Source organism: Pelecanus crispus, chromosome 2, assembly GCF_030463565.1.
Source record: "Pelecanus crispus isolate bPelCri1 chromosome 2, bPelCri1.pri, whole genome shotgun sequence".
NCBI lineage: Eukaryota > Metazoa > Chordata > Aves > Pelecaniformes > Pelecanidae > Pelecanus > Pelecanus crispus.
Window position 1 is genome coordinate 57,502,876 of NC_134644.1, and position 23,826 is coordinate 57,526,701.

At 37.5% G+C, this 23,826-nt stretch overlaps 1 protein-coding gene across 1 annotated transcript in view; it reads right to left on the reverse strand.

Moving 5' to 3' along the window:
- Nucleotides 1-23,826, reverse strand: part of VPS41 (VPS41 subunit of HOPS complex) — a 111,065-nt gene that overhangs the window by 83,577 nt on the left and 3,662 nt on the right. Inside the window, exons 2-3 of the mRNA XM_075704791.1 lie at nt 11,953-12,060; nt 8,888-8,965 (exon numbers count right to left, since the gene is read on the reverse strand). Of these exons, the coding sequence (XP_075560906.1) occupies nt 8,888-8,965; nt 11,953-11,970 (96 nt within the window). The 5' untranslated portion in view covers nt 11,971-12,060. The remainder of the gene's footprint in view (nt 1-8,887; nt 8,966-11,952; nt 12,061-23,826) is intronic.

Genomic DNA, 23,826 nt, shown 5'->3' on the forward strand with positions numbered 1-23,826 from the left:
CTGCTATTATTTTGTATACGCGCACGCAAGTGCCTGCCTTCCATATAGAGGAAAATGCCATCCAGGTATAATATGCCATTTGAAAAGAAAACAGCTCTAGGAATCAGCAGTGTACTAGCTTCTTAGGAATCAAACCTTTCCAAATACTCCCTATGCTTTTAAAGGTTGTTAGGGTTTAGAAAATGCACATCTGTGTTATCAGTCTTTTATGAAAAGCCTTCATCAGTGCTACCTGAAACTAGCTGTTTCATTGCTGCTAATAAAAACTCTAGAGCAACTTAGCCCAGTGGTCCAGCTATATATCAGCAAAGAGCATTTAGGGAGACTATGAGACAGATGTGGCACAATACACTTCTGGGATGACTGAAAAAAGGAAGCGGTGAATCACTGAACATATGTCTCATGCCAGTCAACATCACCTGGTCAAACCAGAAAGTTCCCAGCAGGGCAGGGACATCCCTGATGGTGAGAATCTGTGGTTCTTCAAATACCTAGAAGTAGTTAAAGACAGAACAACCTAGCAGCACCTAGTCTTTCTTGTCAGGGACTAAGCCTCTGGAAGGTACAGAAAAGTATGTCCCTTTTTTAGCAGTTGTTTGAAATTTGTTGGAAGTCTTTTGAGGCTTTCTTTTAAGAGCTAATTACACTCTAGAAAAGTAATCTTTTGCTTAAATCAGAGATGAAAAAATATTATTGTGCATGGTTGTTTAATATGTCTTTGAAATTAGAAACGACGTTTCTGTGTTTTTCTTAAAAGCAAATAAACTTCATTGCCTAATATTGTTGTCAAATTATGGTGCATAGGGCAATTTTTTAGAGAAAAGGTCAGTAATAGCTGCAAACACAAATTACATTTTCTAAATAATCACAAGATGTAGTATGCATTCGAACAGCAAATGTTACCAAACCTGATGGTGAAAGAGTTAGAAGAAAAAAAAAAAAAAAAAAAAAGAATTGTTTTGATGATTTTGATATTTCTGCATAATGTCACAAATAATTTTGTTCACAAATGTTTGAAAATGCCACATGTAAATTCACTTAGCAGAATTACAGTAAGGTACTCTACTTGATCTTTCACAAAAATAGAATCAGAGTTCCTACAAGGTCTGGTGAAAAAAAATTTAAAAATACATTGGGGACTTTGCCCTTTCATTGACCAACAGTGCTGTATTAAATACTATAGTAGTAATGTCCTTCATGTTTAGCATTCTCCCTTAATGAGATATTTTTCCCCTAGAATTTTCCAGATTTTTTTTTTTTTTTTTTTTTTTTTTTTTTTTTTTTTTTGGTGAGAAAACAAGCAGAATATGATAGGACCCTACCAAGTCAAAAGAAAGTGCACTATTTGCTGTCTAGATGACTGTGACAAAACCGTATTCGGTCACAGCCCTTTGTCTCATTAAGAGGTGACATTACCAAACTCTTCCTGAAATCAGTGACATTAAAGAGGGCTGTTAAGGTACCTTAAATGTAATACCTTTAGAGTTGGTCATGAAATGCAACTGACAGACAACAGGATACTTACTCTGTAGAAAAGTGATTGATACTAGAGAACAAAAAGGAAACTTCTTCCTATGCTTCTACATCTGTCCTGGTTTCGGCTGGGATAGAGTTAATTTTCTTCCTAGTAGCTGGCATAGTGCTGTGTTTTGGATTTAGGATGAGAAGAATGTTGATAACACACTGATGTTTTTAGTTGTTGCTAAGTACTGCTTATGCTACTCAAGGACTTTTCAGCTTCCCATGCTCTGCCAGGTGCACAAGAAACTGGGAGGGGGCACAGCCAGAATAGTTGATCCAAACTGACCAAAGGGCTATTCCATACCATATGATGTCATGCTCAGTATATAAACTGGGGGGAGTTGGCTGGGGGGCAGTGATCACTGCTCAGGAACTGTCTGGGTATCGGTCGGCGGGTGGTAAGCAATTGCATTGTGCATCACTTGCTTTGTATATTATTATTATAATTATTGTATTGTTATTATTATCATTACCATTTTACTTTATTTCAATTATTAAACTGTTATCTCAAGCCAGGAGTTTTTCTCACTCTTACTCCTCTGATTCTCTCCCTCATCCCATCAGGGTAGGGGGAGTGAGCGAGTGGCTGCGTGGTGCTTAGTTGCTGGCTGGGGCTAAACCACAACGTCAAAAAACAGAGGAAAAACAATATGCATTTGGAGAGTAATCAAGTTGTAGAAAGATCATTCAGTCTAACGATGGGGCTGACATCCTTCTCAAAAGAAGGCACATGGGCAACATAGCTGCTAGTGACAAGTTCAAAAGAGAAGGCAGAAACAATTGCAGTCCCAGAAACAGCTGATAAAGTACATAGGCTTTATACTTTAACTGAAATAAATTTCATCTACAGCATACATGTTACTGTTTGTGACTGCACAAGCACACATTTGACTTCTATGAGCTAACAGCATTCAAGAAATACATGGCTGGACCATACACGACTTTCTGTGGCTGAACCCATACTTCCAACTAAACTTTTCACATTATTCTGCACTAAGCTACAGTTATTGCAAGCTACAAGCTTGAAAGAATAATTGAATGAAATGGTTGTGCTTTCCTCAGTTTCAAGCTTATAAAAATTAATCATACATGATACTACAATTGTTTAAAACTCCCATATTTCATCCATACTCCAAGCAACATTTCTAGTAACAATGAATGCCTTCCACATCCATCTGATCTCTTTAAGTAAAAATTTAAGCAACATTCCCTTCAAAGCAAAATTACATGCAGCGGATATATGTGCAAAACATCTATGACAGGGGTTTTTTTTGTTTCAGTTGCATCAGACAAGAAACTTTTCTAGACCTGTGGACTAACAGCACTGACACCACAATTTTCGCTGTTCTAGGCAAGCTACCTCATCCAGTGACAGACACCCAGGTACACCATGATTCCAGCCAAGGAAGGGTCCTAATCTTCAATAGTTCCACAGTTCCCATTGGAAACACTCCAGGTCACAAACAACCTAATAAGCACAGTATCAGAACAAACATCATAAGACATACTTTCCAAGCTTTTATAACAACCAAAAAGCCAGACTCAAAAGGCCATCTGAGTTACTCCCACAACTACTGTAAAAACCTCTGGATTTCCAAATCATCTGCAGTTAAAATGAAAAGACAGGTAGACAGAAACAAAAGAAGGGCTATTAAATTGGGTGTAGAGATCCAAGTCTTAACAGCAAAATCCCAAAGTATGTAACTTTTCTCCAGTTTTTCCATTGGGCAGAACTAGGGGTTAACTTAAAGCATTTAAGCTGTAGGACTGCACCACCCATTTGGGTGGGAGGTCCCACGGAGGGGAAGGAAACCTATCCCCTGCATAGACACTCACTCCTATCAAAACCTTAATTTTTGGAGCTACATTTATAGCAGCCCGCTTGGTTTGGTAGAAAACACACGATTTCAGCTTCAAATTTAACAGGCACAATGACACCCTGCAAATACTAACACACAGCTACCCAGATCTTTACTCTAAATTCTCTTGCTTCATTTCATTTCCCAACTAAGTCTTCTTTCATAGTCTGACAGTGACAACTAAAATGATGTCGTTAAAGTAATAAACAGGGAATTTTAAGTAGCCTGTCAAAATAAGTGACATTTATATCATCTTAAACTCTCATGTAAAGTTGCATTCAAAGTAACTTCTTCATTATACAATCAAATGCTAAAAGTTACCTTCCCCATTGAAAGATGCTGCATTATCTCTCACAGCAGTTAGTGGGCTCCACATCATTTCCAGCAACAGCATTCCGTGCTTAACAACAGCTGTTTCTTCATCGGAAATATGCTTTTCTCGTTAGCAATTAAACTCTTTCAAAAGCACATCAAGTCAACAGAAACCTCTGACATTTTGTTTGCAACGTGCTGAGTTATCAGCAAAACCAACAGGCCACTGACTGACCTTCAAGCAAGCAACACACTTGCTCCAGAGGCTGGCGAGTGCTGTAACTTCAATACACCCAAGGGCAACAATACCACCACAGAAGGAACTCCCCTTTAATTTTTCAAGGTAGAAGAGATGACCTAATGATTTTGGATTTCTGCCACTCCAATTAAAAAAAACATAAAGAAATGTTTAGTGCTACGCAATGTGAGACAATTAGAAAAAAAAAAAAAAGGTGAGGCCAGGAAACAAATATGTGCTAAAAAGAAATGCTGCCAGAAGGGGCCTCTACGTAAAGTTTCATTCTTTCTGAAACTCCAGCAGTCTTGAATAGCTCACAAATGTTGCATGCTAAAAGGACTTCAATTTCTTTGCACTAATAGAGGCTTTAAAATGCTATTTACATTGTTTTCTAGGCTCATGCATCGTCTCTGAAACACCTCTGAATGCATTTAACATTTAAATCCCCCTACTTGTAAAATAGGTGATGTTTCCCATTCTCACAGAATATCACTGGCACCAGCCAAGACTTCTTACCATTTTTGCTTTAAGCTTGATGTTTATTAGAAGACCAGAATGGGGGCAGGTTTTCTTGCCCTTTGAAAGGTTTTTGATTTGTTACTTAACTAAACATGTTTGTACAGCTTTCTTCATATCTACAAGTCCTTAATCCACAAGATGTCAGTTGAGGCAATAATTATATTAATAAATTGTAGACAGTCTAAAAAGAAAAGAAAGATGGAGAGGCACTTGGAATTAACATGCTGTGAATCAGTCCTGCATCATCCTTTGTCAGTGGCATTAGCAGGCTTTTTTTCCCCCCTTCTTGTTGCCTTTTAGTAATAATTTTCAGTGCGTTTGACACATTTCATCTCACTCAATGCACTGAACCCTAATACAAGAGAACACCGGTTTGTCAAACATACGTTATTTCAGGATGCATATCAGTTAATCTTAGGCAGCTGACATTGCCAAAGACAGCCATGCTGGCGAGAGCTAAAAACCCACAAGGAGGAAAGGGGGATCATGTGAGAGCACAAGCGTGCCTGCTGAGAAACCAGCACTATGCAAGGCCAAAGCCCCTAAATTCCTGTCTCTCAATTCTCCCCAAACCAAAAGTCTCCCACACCAGTTTCAAAGCACATATTTTCACTGCTGTTGACAAGAGGAGTTGCAAACCTGAAAAGACTAGTCATCCACCTGGCACAGGATCCAGCATCAGATATTTTAAGGGCAGGATGAGAGCAAGACTCTCTTCTGAAATGACTTTTTAGTTGTCTCTGTTAGTTCCACAGAAGCCTCTCTGAATATTTATGGATCAAAGTAGAGCACATGATTAAGTCTTTGCAGCACTAGGGCCAGTATTTGCAATTCAGGATACCCACATTGTTTTGCTGCTACAGATGTCACAGAGTGAAGTCCTACACGTTTTTTTTAAACAACAACCAAACAAAAAAGCATGTTACAATAGCAGAACTTCTAGGGATGCTAGGATTTACATTTTTGTGTTTGTTACAGCTGTTTTTAGCAATTTAAAATGCTAAATGCATTCAGCCTTCAACAGGAGGGCCATCATTCAAAAATTAGCCATTTTGGAGATTATGCAACATACCTGTGAGCTTTCTCCCTCAAAGTTCACAGGGGCTGGAGACATGATAAAGTAATTATGCTACAAATCCTCTGAGATCAGTCCCTATTTCTGTTTTACAATTTGGCTCAAATCCAGATGTGAGCCAGTATGGAAAATACATTATTTATTATAAAAACAAAATTCTTATTTCTTCAATTTCCAAGTCCATTTATATTATTGAACATGGTTACCTGAGGTTAGGAAAGAAAAAAGGAAATCAAGAGGACTATGGTAGCAGTAATGTGATTTCCTACATATACTTAATATGAGCTTGCCATTAAAATAAATTTTTAAAAAAGAGTAAAATAAAAACCCCTCTCTCCATTCTGGTTTATTTCACATATAATTCACATATATTCACATACTAACACTACTTCAGATCCAGTGACTTTTAAAGTTTCCTGTGTATGGTTTGGTTTTTTTCTATTTACACATTTAACAGACTTAGATGTATAGAAATGTAATTAATTTTTTTATTTCCCAACTTGGCTTTAAAAAAAAAAAACCACACCTGAAAAATACAGATAAAGACTCAAATGCAGAACAATTCTTTGAATTACATAACTGATTTCTTCCAGACAAAGGGCTTCACATTGCTATCCTTACTGTTCATTTCTGCCATCTCATAAGACAGAAAACATCTGCTGAAAAGATTCTTTCAAAAAGAAAAATACGTAGAAGTCACTCCCCAGGTACACTGTTTACTGCAAACAATTACAAAATTTCAGTGGTAATATTGCTTGCTCTTTAATGAGAGACTATTTTATTTACTTGGAACAGTTTTTGTATACTACTAATTTCCAGCAGTTAGTAACAACTGATACTTCTCCTACTTACAACTTCAAGGTAAAACCATATCTGTCATTCCACTAGTGGAAACGCTTCTCAGAAGGAATTTGCTCATTCTGGACCCAACAAAGAACCAGAGAAAATACCACTAGGGAAAATACTCTTTGCCCCAGCACATTTACAAGGAATGCTTCGCATCTATAGGACTTCTGGAAGTGACTCACTCTATTCTCAAGAAAGGGTTAGGTTTTATTTGGGATTTACAACATGGCAATGCTCTAATGCAAATCCCCCAGGAGAGACAGTAAATAGATGTTGGTAGGAGAGAACAGAAGGAAGACCCCACCAAATGTTTCGACAGAGATGCCTGTAGTCTGCAGCCAAGATCTTGAAAAGTTCAGTCAGAAGGAAAACACTCTGACATACAGCAGCCAGTTCAGAATAAACTGTCTATTGGTTCAACAGCCAACAACATTCATTCAGAAAACTTCTCCGTTTAAGCAGCCAAGGATGTCAGAGCTGCTTTGTTTTTCTGCAACACCTAGTAGTTCCTTGGAAAACTTTTCTTTTAAAGACCAGTGGTCCTAGATCAAAATAATTTTTCTTCAAACTACAAAAAAAAGTAAAAAAAGCACCCTTTCCACCTGATCCATGATATAATTTGTCTGTTGCACTGAAGACACGTACATTACAAAAAGAGACGGAAACATTAAGAATAGAATCCAAGAAACGTTTCTTTTTCCTATTCTCCATCTCAAAAAGCACTTTGTACTCAAACAATAGTTTAAAAATAAATCATTGCCATCTCTAAGAAGACACAGCACAAAAATCTTCATCCTGAAGCAGGTCAAGTTTGGAAAAGGGATAACCAAGTAAGCACTCAAGAGTAGAAAGTGGTTTATATAGCCCAACCCTAACTTCATCATAAGAAACCACCCTGCCAGCAGGCACTGGTAGGACTTTTTATTAAGGAAAAGCAAAGAATAACAGGTTTGGGTGGGTGGGTATAAAGACGATGCAGGGATTTGGTTTTATAGTCTTTAGTAGACAACAGTTCCCCTTGTTCCTTGCTCTACACCTAGGCAGTGCTCTAAGTCTTTACAGCAAGAGGAGGATTTCACTTTTCAGAACCAGTGTGGGAGAACAGGGTGTTGGTGATGCACTTAGGAAAACAAATGGCAGTTCTACAAATGAACTCTTCCAAGTACCTGACACAGAGTGGAATGAATACAAGTCTAAGACACTTAATGCCTGACTCATTAGAAAATATTCACTTCATTAGAATGCGTCTTTTGAGTCAGTCTCTTACTGCAGAGATGGAAGAGAAGAATTCGGGTACACTTTAATCCAGCCTGCCCCAAATGGATTACTTCAGAGACAACAAAGCTGTATCTTTAGCAGGTAGCACACATGTAAAGTAATCAGAACTGTAAGGGAGACACCCAAAGGTTTTCTGCTTTTGAAATGCAGTCAGCATCTCATCTGTGGGACTGATGAACATACGAAGTTAAAAGAAACAGAAAAACATAATTAGCTTGACACTTGTTAATACCCAGTAAGGTCATTGTCAATCTGACCAATGCTATATATAAAATTTCCTCCAAAGGTTGTGCCTAGGAGTCTAGGTTTTGGCTGTGACTTTTTCCACTCCCTTGCACAATTGCATAATTAGATTTTTCAAAAATACAAACAAAACCTTTCACCCCTCCCATGCAGCTAGCTGTGTCAGCTTTAGAACATACGTTCTCTTTGCAAACATGCCAACATCTTGTGATGGATACTCTGACAAGTGCTGACACTGCTATGAAAAACCAATGCTTGGCTACTAGATTTTGTGACAATGACAGGGAAAAAAAAATTGCTAATTCTCTTCCTTCCACTTCCTGTGGAAGACAGGGAATTTGAAAATGAGATACTAAAAAGCAAACCAAAAAAATAATCAATAAGTATTCACAATTAAAAGGAACATTTAATACTCTAGAACAGAGCTTTACATTTAGCATTTCATTCATCCTCTAATATCAGGAACCACAATAAGGAAAAAGTCTGCTGCTTCTCCTTCAATCAATACAATCCCTTAAGAGTCCAAGCTTCAAAACATTCACATAAAATATTAGCGTTATATATTTGCAGTAGATAAACTCAACCAGCAAGGCAATCAATCAATTTTCAATTACTTGTAGCAACTAGATAAGATGATAGCGCACACATTAACAACTGACAATAGTCACCTAATGAGCAGGCTCATGCCTTCTGGAAGTCACGAGCCTCTGGGTTACATAATTAATAATAGCCTTTTACAATCATAAATATGTATTTCTTCTTCTGCCTTCATAAAGAAATTTTATTATACGTAAACTGAGATGTGCTCATCACAAAACCATCCCGTGTAACTTCTTTTTGCAAGGACCATACACTACCTCTTATGTACGGGGAGGGAGTTCATGAAATGCATTAGTAAAATTTCAGGTTTAGCAAGAGCATTAACTTATTTATTACTTAGTACATTGCAGCATTTTTACATCCCAGTAGATGTGTTCTGAATAATGCCATACTTACGACATCAAACTTCTGTGTTATGTTCCCCTGGACATCAAGTAAATAAACTTTGCCATAATGCGTTCCCAGTGCCAAAAACTGTAAAAGAAAGAGACTGATTACATAAACACAAAGACACTGCAACCAAAACTACAGCAACGCTAAATGAACTCCGGGATGTTTAACAGATTAATGATTAGCAGCACTGGGGAAAAACAACCCACCACCTTCTATAGACAAAGCTTATTTTAACTGCACCTAAAGAATAAAACAGGGCTTCAAGCCCATATTACTGTGATAGTGCAAGTTAGCTGTCAGAATGAGTCATGAGGACCCTCATCCACTGACAACTAATGGTGTGTCTGCAGTCCGTACACACTGCCTGATGGACTGTGGCAGCAAATTAAAAATGCAGCATGAAAGCAAGGACCAACACAGATCCGAAATAGTTCCTAGATCCTTTCCACAGCTTTCTTTCAATCATAATGGTTTCCTTTGGGCTTTATTTTTAATTCTTCTTCATTGTTAACATAAAACCAAAACATTCAAGCGCAGCAAAAGGCCACCGGTAAGCCACTGGTAAAATACTGCTGAATTATGGAAGGTCTCTGACAGTGCATTTGAGCACACAGATAACCACTGGGTCTGTTTTCCTTTACATAGTAACACTCCTACATTGAACACTCTCAAGACAAATACACTTTTCCTCAGAAATCTTGGGAGTTTCATTCTAAAAAATAGTAGCAAAATAAAGAAATCTCCACACAAATGCATGCTATCACAAACTTATTTTGATACAAACAAGAAGGGAATTGATTCTGAGAGATCTGCTGTTAATTGAACCGTGTGAACTACACCTAAACAGAAAAGGAAGAACTTCGATACTACTTGATTTATGACAGAGGTTTCTTTCATTCCCCCCCCTCCTTTCAGCATTACTCAAATAGTCTAGGCTCCTCAATTCTCTGTATTTCACTGCATGTGAGCATGCTTCATTGCAACCTATAATGAAATGCTCAAATTTACAGGCACTGCTAAGCGTGTCAGTCAGGCAGCACAATCTTTAAAAAATAACCTTACAGAAAGTCAAGGTTTAAAAGGATTTATCAAAATGGAATTGCTTAAAATGAAATTTCAGTTCAGGCACTTAAAATATGAAGCTACATTAAAAGGAGTCAAAAAAGGGAAAGAAGGGGTTCATTAGAAATTCATCCCCTGCAATGCCTTTCACTCCTGCAAGGTTGCCTTTTTTCAGGAAGAAAAAAGTCCCCCGGGTAAAAAAATCAATACTGGTTAATAAAACATCAGGTGTGCAGACATAACTAGGTATGACTATTCCACTGCACAGGCCTGCTTGAATGCACCAGATGCCATGACGATTAGTCATCCAGTGCAGACAGCAAGCCTGGTGAAAATATGATGCTTTAGCAGTGAAAAGAAGAAAAAAATAATTCTGGAGGGAAATTAGTCTGAATACAGAAGCCAGATTTTCAGGACTCCCAGCAAAGTTAAACTGCTTTAATCAGAGGCATACTTTACATAGTACTGTATAATTTTGCTAATGATGACTCTTTAGCAGGGCTTTTCCTCCTCTTGATGTTGGGGGGAGGAACGGACACAACAAACCAGAGCAAAACAGAAAACACTCTTGCAAAACGTATAACCCAGCTTCATTTTTAAGCTCTCTGTTGTAAGAGACCTATTCCTAAAAGACTCCAGTACCTGGCTTCTAACAATATTGATCCTTCTCATAAATAGTGTGTCTAGTTTGCTGAAAACCTAAAAGTGCTGGGATACTTAAACAGCTTTCCTGTATTGTCACTCTTTGTGACACTATAGTTAAAGCTGCATCTGTGCACATCCTTACAGAAAAATTCTGTTCATCTCCTGCCTTTCAAAATTTACCTGAGTCTCAGGGAAAAAAAAGGTAACACAAACAGGCCACAGACCAGGAGGAAATGTTTGCCAATTTTCCAAATATCTGTGTAATTCTAAGTTGTCAAAAACATTTTAAAAAGACTTATTGTTTTCATTCGCACAGTTAAAATACAAGCTTCATCTTAAGAGCCTCTTGAGCCATGGCAACAGTCCTTTGAGGAAAAGAAACACAGCACAAGTCAATCTAAAAATATAGCCAAATAATAGAGATAGATCCCTCAACAATAACTGTTAAGAAGCTATTACCGGCTGTGAAAAATTATGCATTCAGAAAACAGCTATTATGTTTTAGATACTAATAGTTACTTGACAAATCATTAACTCATAATTTCAGATGCTCTTCAACATTCCTCAATATTTTAAAAATGTTACTTAGTATTTATAAAAGAGAAGAAAACTCAGAAAATAAAAAAGCAATTGTTTAAATCACTAAAGAAACATATGAAGTTCCTTCCTTGTAAGAACAAAGGAATGATTCTTCGTAAAATTTCTTTACTTTGCATTGTCCATCACTTTCTCCCTTTCATTCTCTTGCATGTCTCAAACCTTACCAGTACTAGAGCATGTGCATTCCCTCTTCTTGTTTTTAACATAATGAATCAGGGAAGTGGAACAGAGAAGTGTTAGTATGACACCCCCCCCAAAAATAAAGGACCAAAGAAAAAAGTAATATTGTAATTACTTTCTTCTACACTGTATTAACAGAAACTCGGCTGTCTTCCACAGCTGAACGTATGCTAAGCTGGCCCCTAGCATGATCAAGGCTGTCTTCAGTGATTCAGGCTCTACAAATGAGCACAGTAGATGCCAATTTCCTTTCTGAATAAAGGAAAGTCGCAACTGTATCCCAATTCTGGTTCATAATACTGTCCATAATTAAAATCGAGTGAGCATTTTCCCAGTAGCTTATGTAAACATCCCATCTAACGAATCCCTGCACCTTGAATTCTCACCTCACTTTCTCACTGAGAAAGTATGCACTGTGCAGCACAAGTTTACCATGAATTTTGTTTATGTTAGTGTTGGCTTGCACTGCACCTCTAGATTTGGCAGCACTTCTACGCAGAAATATACTGATGCATTATAAGCACAGATAAATACATAAAACCAAGCAGAAGTTCCATCTTTGTCACAAAGTCACACAATACCTTTTCATGCACCGTCATGCAGCTGGCTGCATCCTTCTGGAGAATTTCAGTCACTCCATTAGAAAGCCGTTCATACTTCAGCTTAGGTTCTTCTTCACTCTCATCTTCCTAAATTTTTAAGAGTGTAAGGAAAAGGGAGCAAGAGAAAACACGAACAAATGTTTAGAAGTTTATATTAAATACAAACAAATTAAAAGACACCCCAAAACTATCACACAGCAACAGGCAAAGATGGATCACTATTATATCTTAACAACAGCCATTACAGTCAAAAGCCAAACTTCCATGTTTTAATCGTTGGAGGGGGCTTCAGTTGTGCTTTTTTGTTACTGATTTCTCTTTTTACTCCAAAGTTCTGGGTGCAAACAACGACCGTATAGCAGCATATCAATTCAGCTGTAAGAGGCACTTAGTTGATATCTAAAAAGCAGGAAAAAAACATACATGTGTACTTTGTAACATAAAGTTAGTCACTCCCAATGTAGAAGAAAAATATAAAAGGGATGGATATGGAAAAACGAATGATAAAATAAAGTGTGCCTCTGTAGCTACAATTAGCTCTAAGCTGAAGCACGCAGATTACAAGAAACTTCAAGACCTTTACAAGATGCTGCACCTCTGTAGAAAGGATAGAGGCAAAATGCTGTGAACAAAAATAAAAAGAATCCACTAGAAATGAGTTAATTGTGTAAAACACACCAATGGGTTTATGGTTAAAAGAAAAAAAAAAAAAAGAGTATAAATATGTTGTTGCGAAACTGTCTGGGAAAAGGATCTGGACACAGTGTATTCCTATGGATCACCCATATCATCTGCATGTTAGAAACTTTTTCTGGTAAATACCAAAGCTTTCCTCTCCTTTTCTTTTCAAGCATGTTAGGTATTATCACCCAATCACTACTTAGATGCAAAGAAAGATGATGCATCAAGTGGCACAGTGTGAAAAGGAACGAGACCGAGCTAAAAAAACACAAGCAGCAAATTCATTGATCAAAGAACACCCAACACGTTCCTCTCTTAGGAAAAGAAAATCCAAGGTGCAAAACAGCTCTCTGGTCATAGGCATCTACCTGTAACAGACGGTCTACTGAAGTACAATGCCAGAGATAGATTTCGTAAGCTTCAGTTAATACTATACATGCATAGACATACACAAACCCACATACATCCCTTGGTCCTCACTGGGAAACAGTATATCTGCAATAATAGTCTCCTACACCCACTATTAGCTCCAATGAACACATCAACATTGAGTGTGTTTCCCCACATAAAACATGTCTTTCACTCCTAAGCAACCAGAATATACCAGTGCAGTGCTCTAGTAAAGGAGCACCTTTACTTTCCACCAACCACTGCTTTCCAGTCCCGAGAACAGAAAATAAAAATGCACAGTGTCAGCCTATAACAGAAGAACTATATTTGTGCAACATTTTCTTGTAGCCAATGACGTGAAAAATAAATTTGGAAAAGAGACATGTTAACATGTTAATAAAACATAGTTTGTTTAAACTGCCTTTGAAGTACTAGAGCCAGTCTTTCCCAAGTTCAATATTACAGCCATTTACCGTGTGTGCTACCACCACACACTGTAGTATGTACATACCCTCATACAAAACACATAAAAGCCACACGGACCTATGGAAACATTCAGTATTTAGCCCCATGCTTACATAAACATGCTGAAAAGAGAGGCCCTTTTAAAATGTTATTTGAGAGTTTTATGACAGAATACAAATGAGATTAATATAGGGATGTCAGCAGTCCATGACGCAGCAGTCTGAAGTGAGGTGTCAAAGTGTCCACCAAGAAACAATTTTATTCAGTAAATCTAACACTGAACAAAGTTGTTACTAGACAGAATGACAATGTCAAATTACCTGGCTGTGTATAAATCAGCCAAATTCCTTGCACCTAGAGATCCCTAATAAATGACTACAGAGTAGAGGGAGGAGGAAAAGTCAAAGAAAAAAGCATACACATGATGGAAGGAGGACGTAAGGAAGTATGTGTCCATTTTACAGCAATTAATACATTATGGCATTTTATATATTGCTTACAAATATTACACTTGAAATGCATGGGTAATCATTGAATAAATTCACAAAAGCAAAAATTGAACTCCAGTCATCTAGTTTTTATAAGATCCCACATGTTGCTGGAGTCTGGACATCAAATGTGCAACCAACGTGAAAAGTTAATTCTAGTCTCTTGAGTAGTTTGCATAAAAGCATTCATCCATGGACCATTAGATAAAGTTACTGTAAATAAGTTTTGCCTGTCTTATTTATGAGTGAAAACTAAGTCATTTTTCCTGCACATGCATACACAAAAATATACACTTTCAAAAGTCAGTGCACCGAAGCATTCTGCCAGGCTTCAAAAAAGTAAATAAAATGAAAACTTCAAACTATAGGCACGATGATGTACCCATTTCACGCTTTCTTGACAGGTATCTTTTATGTTAAGTAAAAGTCAAGCTAAAAGGTGAATTGAAATAGGGTGGGGGGGACCTTGCTGTAAACAAAAGGAAATGAAAAAGGTGATTTGCAAAAATGCAAGATTTGTCTACTGCTTCAGACTCTACCTCATATATTAAATGCATCTGATGATCTCTTATTCAGAGTATCAGAGTTTAATAATTTTAAAGGTATTTGTCTATCAGGAAAAGCTTTTATGCAGTCTGAACTTCTAAAGTAAACACAAGCCAGTGTTAATAAAAAGCAAATCAATAATTTTTGTTAAATTTTAATAATCCTGAAAACCTACAAATAAAACCATCAGCAGCCTGAGTTGAGATGACAGTTAGCTGCGTTTCTATGACAACCTAGAGGAATAGTACAAGTCCTGACTTGCAGCAAAGCTAAGATATAAACAGAGTGACATTTACCCCATACAAGAAAACTCACAGCTTTCCTTTTTATTGGGGGTGGGGGGGGTGGACGGATATCAATTTCTCAACTAACATGGATTTTTACTAAGTGTATGGCACTTTTAATTAAAGAGAACTCCTTTAAATCATCCTGGAGGATTCTAAACATTTGAAAAGAAATTTTATAGCGCTGCTTCTTGTACCACCGCTTAATACTTCTGTATTTTATGCCTAAAAAAAACCAAAGCAAAACAAGCCCAACAACACTGAATTTTGAAATTTTCATCAAATGTATTAAAAGAAAAAGAAATATATACTGCACAAAATGTGTAAAGTGCTCCACACATGGCAGCCTTAAATTCTGAAAGGGACGGAGACCCACGGGGCTGACAGGAGGAAGCTACCTTTGTGGTGTTGTAAAATAAATAATGACTATTTTTCAACCACAGGAATGCTAATTTGAAACTCATATTCCAGTTAGTTTTCTACTTGCCTTCTACTGCTGAAGCTAGCAGTCAAATTGCTAAAAATACGTTGTAAAGAACCTGTAAAGAACAGGTATCCATAAACATTTCCCATTGAAAGCGTATTTCCAATTGAATGAAATAGTCTAAATTAACCAGTAAGACTAATACAATCCCCTTTCTATCAAGAGCTCTTCCATTTGTCATTGCTGAACTCCTGAATTGAAAACAAATTCCTCTTGCCACACCTAACACTAGTCTGAAACTCACTACCAACTCTTCTTCCGGAGCAGATTTACAAAACTGAGGAGAGCTGCAAGTGTGCAAGAAGCTCTCAAAAGGCCAGTGCTACTGTGGGGGATGCTCGTCTGCCTTTCTGAACGCAGGTTTGCAGCCGCCTTCAGATATTCTGCCCCGTCTTCCCCAGCTTTGCCTACAGGAACAACTGCGGTGGAATCATGGGGGGGTGGGGCGGGCAGAATCTGAAATCAGTCCTCACGAAAAAAATTTCCAGAAGGAACCTGTGGGCAGTTCCTGGAGTTACTCCATTACCCCCCATTTGCTCCTGCACCAAGCAGAGAGTCTGTCACATGAACTACATGCTCTACTCATTGCAGATACTCTTAATTACGTTACGGGCACTGATGGCAAATTGTCATCCTTCCCGCACAATTTGCCCTCAAAGTTTTTCAAAGCCTTTATGGAAATAAATGATGCATACATTGTAAGGCAAGTGCCCTTCCTCTTTGCCGCACATCTTCTGTCCAGTCCCAGCTAGAATTCCAATTACTATAGACGGCCATTCCAGCCTTGTTTAGGCCTGCAAGTTTTGACCCTGCAAAGCATTTAAATTCAAATATAAAGATACCTGAGGTCCATCACTCAAGCAATTTCAAAGGAGCTACACTCATACCCTACTGCAACAAGGCCTCGGTGTCACGGGCCCTCCTAAAAGGCCATGTCTTGAAAAAAGACAAAACAAACAAACACACACAGCTCATTTTCAATTTTTTCGTTCTTTCTTTCAAGTTCACTCAACTTCAGAGATTAGAAGGAAAATGTTAGATTTGCTCATTTCCTCCTAGCTTAAAGGCCATTAGAAGTGCTCTACCTCTGTGTATCTGAATAGTTAATGTTTAGGACACATTCTAAAACCTCATGTTAAAAAAAAAAGAAAAGAAAAACACTCCGCTGCCAAAGTGCATACCCAACATTATTGCTAAAAAGTGTGAAGAGGCTACTTAGCAATTTGTGAGAGTGACTCTCCTTGACATTTAATACAGGCCAGATCTTTGGAAACCCACATAGAACTTACTAAGAAATCAGCATTTTTATTTATTTAAAGTCATCACTATCACGCAGAAGAAAAAGTTTAAGTAACTAGTTAGAGCTCCAGAATTATTAATTTACAATAATGTGAAAATCTCCAGTAGAACCAAAGAAACCAAGTCCAATTATTTTTGAGTTAAAATAAAGGTTCACAGAACATCCTCAGTTATGCAAAAATGAATAAACACATCCTCAGTGCTCTGCTGGGGGCCACTTCACTTATTACAGAAGTTCAGCAACAAATATATTAAAAAAAAAACCAAACAAAACAAAACATAAAAAGCCTTCAAGCCCCAGAATGCTGTCTCCAGGGAGAATTACTTCTCTTCTATACGTACAGAAGCACAAAGTGCAGCAAAATACCCAGCAGAACTCAGTTGCCAAGATCATGTACTACCTTTTTGGTCTCGGCATCTTGACTTGGTCCAAAGCGTAACCATCTCCAACCGTTAGGTTTTTTTTATGGAAATGATGTCTTAATCAGGGGGTTGGACTGGTTGTCTCGGCTTTGTTTTTGAGGGCTTATGGGGCAGTGGACTGGGAAGGATCCTTCCTCTACAAATCCCCTAATTGACATGGGAGCAATGAGAACTTAACCCGAGTGGCTGGTACCCCGCTGAGAAGCGGAACGGGTGACTTCTAAGCACACTGCTACGAAAGATGCATCATCAGTGGGGATTTACCCCCTGACCCCCAGGCCATCTGCAAACCCTTCCTATCACCAGCATTGCCTGGGAGGGCAGGACTGCACCAGGGAGGCTGTGCAAACCTCAGTTTGGACAAGGGGGCCCAACAAGCCCCTTACAAACTTTAGGATAATTGTCGCAAGATTTCCACGAGGAAGCAAGTACTACCCAAAAAACGATACAGCTAAAATTTTTTATTTAACCTTGACCTCATTACCACACCTGGGAATTGGACCCCATGGGTCATAATGCCTCCTTTGGCCTGGTAAAGAAATGATGATTATTTTCAGTCTCATATTCCCAGTACCACCCCAGGAATACTCATGTGCATCATTTCTCCCTTCCTGCTTTACCACATTTCACACAGAGATATTTACTTTTTCTAATATCTGCATGCTAAAACACTGAGACTTCCCGTATTTTTTGTACCTATGTTTGTACAAATATGGCTAGTGAATTAAAAAATTAAGCAAAATATCTGCCACAAGTGAAAACATCACATGGGAGCAACACATGACATAACACATGCAGGAGGATTAATTTTCTTAAAGCTGTTTTAGAAAATATTAAAAGGCAAGTTGTAACAAATTGTTAATGTCTGTTGATGAATTTAAGGAAGTAACATCATAATGTCGCAACACAGTTTGGAGATCCCTTCAACTTCTATCCCAGATCATGTTTTAAAGTCCCTGTATTATTTGGTAATAACAATGAATAGGTTTTTTGTTTTGTTTTTTGAGAACACAAAAATGAAGAAAAACTCCTAAGATTTATCTACTAAATGGCTTATTATGCTCATAATTTTAAGTATGATAATTTAAAGTATAACACCACCTTGGTTATATCTGTGACGGGGTAATCAGCCTTCTCTCCCTCTTCCTTGTTATACTCCCATTTAACAGTCACAAAACACTCAGTCTTCATAAATCCTACTCTTGCCTTATGATTGCAGGCATCAGATTATCACTTGTACTTTAACGATGAGAGGTAAAAGCTTTGAACCGTATATATGAAACTGGAATTGGTGTATCTTCTATTTGATATAAGAAGGGATCCAAGAATATTTTTGGACATTTGTCCACTTCCCTTTACCCCAAAAGCAAACACGCTTTTTGCTTCCTTACAGCAACTTTGAGTAACCTGACCTGCCATTAACACGTGCTGCATTGAGTGCGCATGCCAGTCGCATCTTACTCTTCCTCAGCACCATTTGGAAAGCTCACCTTACTTGAAGATGATGGCTAGTCCTGGTTACAAATGGTGGGAGGAGGGAGGTTTGCCTTTGGAAATTTTTAGACGTCAAATTTGTCAAAAGATGCAAATTACTGAGGCAGGCAAAGAGGACATATCACTATCTTTGTAAAAGATGTAGTTATTTACTCAAATTTCTTGCATTTTAACACCTGACTTCTTCAGTGTTTGCCTCTGACATTTTTGAAGGAAACTGCCCACAGGACAACCTATTGCCCACCATTCTGACATAGGAGTCAGAAAAACGCCTAGCCCAGCTCAGGTTTCTTCTCACAACAACTGGAACCTCAACACTGGTTTTGAAAAATAATTGAAAGAATCATTATTTCTGATAAAAATAGCTGGCAATTCACAATACAAAGATTTGCCAAAATTTATGTTTTCATTATTGCAAAAACAGTAGTGGATTGTTACTTTGTATAATCAAGAAACACATGAAGTGCAATTTAAAAGCCCATTCAGTCCTTAAAAAGATAAACACCTCAAAGTCATGTATTGAAGATCTTCAAGTAGATCTGGCCATATTTGCTTTTTAAAAAGATTCCTGTGTTCTAAAATGATGCAAACACCACACCTTCCCTGCTGCCCACTTCTAGGTCTTACCCTGCCTACTTTTAAAAGAAAAAAGAAAGCCAAAAGCAAACCAGGAAAAAGCACTCCGTCCTCTGCAGTTTTGGCAGATATATCCACTTGTGCTGAAGAAACAAGTGACACAGAGCAAACAAGGAGAATTATAGTAGAAGAATACATAACTATTGCAAAGTGCAGCTTCATCATTACTGTTTCTCCATCCCTAGGACAGAGTTTCCAGACTTGTGTTCCTGTCTCAATGATAAAGGGACTACCTATGCTATTTTCAGGATTAGGATCCTGACTCAATTTCTCTCAATGCAATCAAATCTTTAACACTAAAAGGGTTGCCAAGAAAAACTCAGACTAAGGCCTTTAACCTTCAAAAGCTCAGTTTGCTCGGTAGTGCACAAATTGGAACACAATTTTATTGCAAGTTGTTGTTTTATTTACTGTGCTGAATTTAAATATGGAGCACTTTACCAGACCCTCTGGAGACTAAAACTTACTGAGAGAACATAAATCTCTTTCCTTCTGTTACTTTCATATTAAAAAGTTTGTTCCTACAAGAAAATTTTAACAAAGCAAAAAATATTAGTTGGTTTAAGAATAAGAACAGCAAAGAGCATTTCATCTTGAAGTCACTGGTAGAGCAACAGGGAATAAAAGCTAGAAACATCCATGGTGTTGTTTATTAGCCTGCTTAGCCAAAATTTGGGGGGCAGGGTGGGGGGGGAAGGAAAAAATCCCTCAAACTATTTCCTATAAAAAGAGAGCAATACTATAAAATTACTGATCTCAAGGGACAACGTGGGTAGTAATTTCAACAAAGATGCAAATTACTGAGGTGGGCATGGAGGACATATCATTATCTTTGTAAAAAAACTGATTACTTACTCAAGTTTTGTAGAACACTTGCAGGACAGTGCAAAAGAGCACAGGCTGCTGTACTTTGAACACTATTATAAACACAGGTTTTGTGAGAAGTAATATAGTTTGGAATAAATGTTACAATCAGTAAGAATAAATACTAAAAACTTATTCAAGTTTCCAACCTGTATGAGAATTAGTTTTTATTCTGCAAATATTGCTACGCAAGATGACAAAAGGCATGGAGACTGAAATTTCTAAACCATGAACACACATCTGTGACTTATGCTGCTAAAAATATTTTCCCCTAATTCTACGGTGAAAAAACAGTATTGTTAGCTCAGTGAAGGAAGTGAAGTGAATAACCTCCCACCCAGTTCCTTTATGATTCCTCATAAGGCAAATCACCAATACGTTCCCAGTATCTGGCTGTAAAATTGGCAAACATGGATTAGGATGGTAAAATTTCACACAGCAGTTTTCTGTTCTCCCCATGCATTTTCCACAGGGATTTATTTAATACCTTGACCTCTTTGGGAAAATGCAGATACACACCAGGAGCAAGAAATTAAAATGATATGGCTGCCTTTGAATATGTATCAAAATGGGCTGCATTCACAGTATGAAATGACACACAGATGAAAGGCAAAGCAGAGAGCATTTTATTTCTTCGCAAAACTGTTGTGGTATACAGAATGTCACACTATATTTGCAGAACATGAATTGAAGATTCACTCCTACAGGTTTGAAGGAGCTGGGCACCAGCCAAGTTGTGAAGCAGAAGTAACACACAGATGACATACTGCACATGAGCAATCATAAATGGCATGTTAAAAAAAAAAATCGTAGTAAAAAGTGCAGATAGTACAATTTGGTTTCACTTCAACTTCCATCAATTTGTTTTACTGGCAGTTTTGTGCATAGCAAAGAACATGTGAAAACTTTCAAATCCACTTCAGTGCTCAAAAGCACAGGATCAGTCCATCCACATCAAGTACACCATACAGAGGCAGCACATGCTAGGCTGCTTTATCTTCCATGCCCAAATCCAATTCCAACACTGAAAAATCCAAACACAGTTCAAATCTCAATGAAACTAAGCATTTCTACTTGTATTTTCCTTTTGCTGAGTAAGGAACTTGGGCAAACATTTGTTTCCCCTGTGAACACTACTCAAGCAGCCTAGTTGCCACCTTGTGATGTACTGCATATGAAAACCCTACAGTGCAGTTTTGGGAACTGTAGTATTTAAAGTTCACCCACTCACCACCGTGGAAGAGTTAGATGGTAAATAGATTAATTTCCCTGCTACTTTCCTTTTTCCAGCCCAGAGTGTTATTCCACCTACATGAATACATTTAGTATTTTGGAAAATCCACATCTGCATACTCTGTTAACACACTAGCTTTGCAATTGCCATTTAATTTATGTTGCACACACAGCAGCATTTTTACTTTTTATGTATTCCACAACACACAGATAGAACAGGCACTTCTGGTTAATATTAATAGCTCATTAAATGAAGTATCTAATTTTCACTCAAAACCAGAAGATATTAAAAGAATATAGCAATAATCCATTTTTCCTGCAAGTCAATCCTCTAACGATGTATATTATAATGTTAGTTACTAGTCACTGCAAACTTGTTTTTCAAATTAATGTATGAAAAGATTCCATTTAAACTTCAATAAATAATTTACTATGCTCATCCTACTGACTCAAATTGATAAATTATTTGCATGATACATTTTCTCATTAATAAGGAGAACTTTCTATTTGGAATTTATATATCTTTTCCTTCCATTCTCCCCATTTAAAAGGCCAATTTCACTTAAAGCCATGCAGGGGGAAGCAATTTCTCTTCAGATTGCTCAGGTATATGAAACAGAATATGCTTTTTGAGCATTTTTCTCCCGTTTTATATTTTTAAAACAACTGGAATAGAAAAATGGCAACCTAGTGTAGAGCTATTCCCTAATGAGGAAAAGAGGCATGAGGAAAAGAAGTACTTTGCCAAAGGTCAGACAAAAGACAAAAAAAAGGCAAGTTGGACTGAGGTACAGTAGCCAAATCTGCATTTCAACCATCCATTTTTTGTTGCAATAGTGATGCCCCTTCAAAAGCTACTAGCCACAGAAAAGCTCACCTCTTCCAGCCCAATGCTCCACACTCCATGTTAAGAGAACATTTTGATGGAAACAGAGTATGACAAGGAGTCTTTTTTACCAGATGCTTTATTTACCTGAAATGATTTAATTGCTTTGACCTAATCCAGACCCAACCTACAAGACTAAGATCTGGAGTGCACTGAAAAGGAAAAGAAAACATCAAGGCTTTTTAGTTGCCTCTTTTTAAGGCTTACGTTTTTCCTAACTGTGTTCCTGCTCTGAGCAGTTTTCAAAACCTTAAAGAACAAAACCACTATCAATTTCAGTGGTAGAAGTGTGTCAGTGAGGGATATTTCTAAGCCACCATAAATTGTTTGAGCACTGAGTTAACCAAGAATTTCTACAATACCTTCCTCTCTACAAACTCTCATAGAGTTTATTAATATAGTGTTTAAATACCTAAAAGAATAAACTAAATGAACAAACATATCTGTTTCACAGGGTACCAGTGATCAAAGATCAGAAAACAGGCCAAAAAAATTAAGACCCGATGATATAAAAATGGAAGTGCTAGAATGGAAACACATGCAACACTGATGACTAACACACACAAGTACCTAGTGAAAAAACAGCAATGCACATATGAACGCAACTTTGAAAAAAAAATATTATTTATAATAACTTTTTGCAGAAAATGAACATCTGCACCCACCTGCCTTTTTTTTTTTTTTTTTTGGTGATTTCCTTTAACAGGCCAACAATACAAAACAAAACATTTAGCCTGTAGTGCAGCAGCACCTCCCCCCCAAAAAAAAAAAAATCAGCGAAACCCCTTACATAATCACAGGATCATTTCATGGGAGATAGCACTCATTTTATGATTCCAGTGACACTTGCTCTTGAAAAGATGCTCCCTGTAAAGAAGATACAGGGCAATCTGCTCATAGCCCCAGCAGTAAATTAGAAAGGAGAAGAAAACTTTAACAAACAACTAACCAAATTCCAGGATGATAACTTAGCTTTGATTTCCTCATCAAGTAGGAAGGTTCTGGTTTTTGATACATCATGACTTAATTTTATCAGTACCTCACACTCACAAATGGTTTGAAACCTTCTCTTTACTTCTCAGAGGTAGGAAACTATTGCTCCATTTCATAAGGGGGGGAAAAAATAATTAAAAACATAATTAACCTGCACATGAAGTCTAAGGTTGGGACAGAAGCCGTAGGTCCCAGGACCGCAAGGCATGGTTCCAAACATTTTGCTGCTACATGCAAGTTACCTGAAGTAACTGTTACTAATTTATGCAGACCAGCAATTTTCCAGGGCACAATAGATGCTTTTATCAGTACAAATTAAATCTCAACAGGAATGTTTTGTGCACTGCATAACATAGTGTAACATAATGAATGGTGACTCTGCCATACTGTGCAACTACAACACACTGTAAATAAACACACTCTATAGCAATACAGTGTAGAGCAGCATGGAGGTTTAGGGAGACTGCAGTTGGCTCTTTAATAAGCTTTCTTTTGAACTAAAAGATACAAAACCAGTTCCTCTCTTCACAGAATGCAAGTGGCTCATGGGTGTATTTCACAATGCATACTGTTGTGTGCGCTACTGTACTCTAATTATTCCTTGTTTTAAATTAAAGATCACTTGTTTTAAATTAAAATAAAATTCTGTTTAAATCACTCCACAACAGTCCATTATGTAATATAATA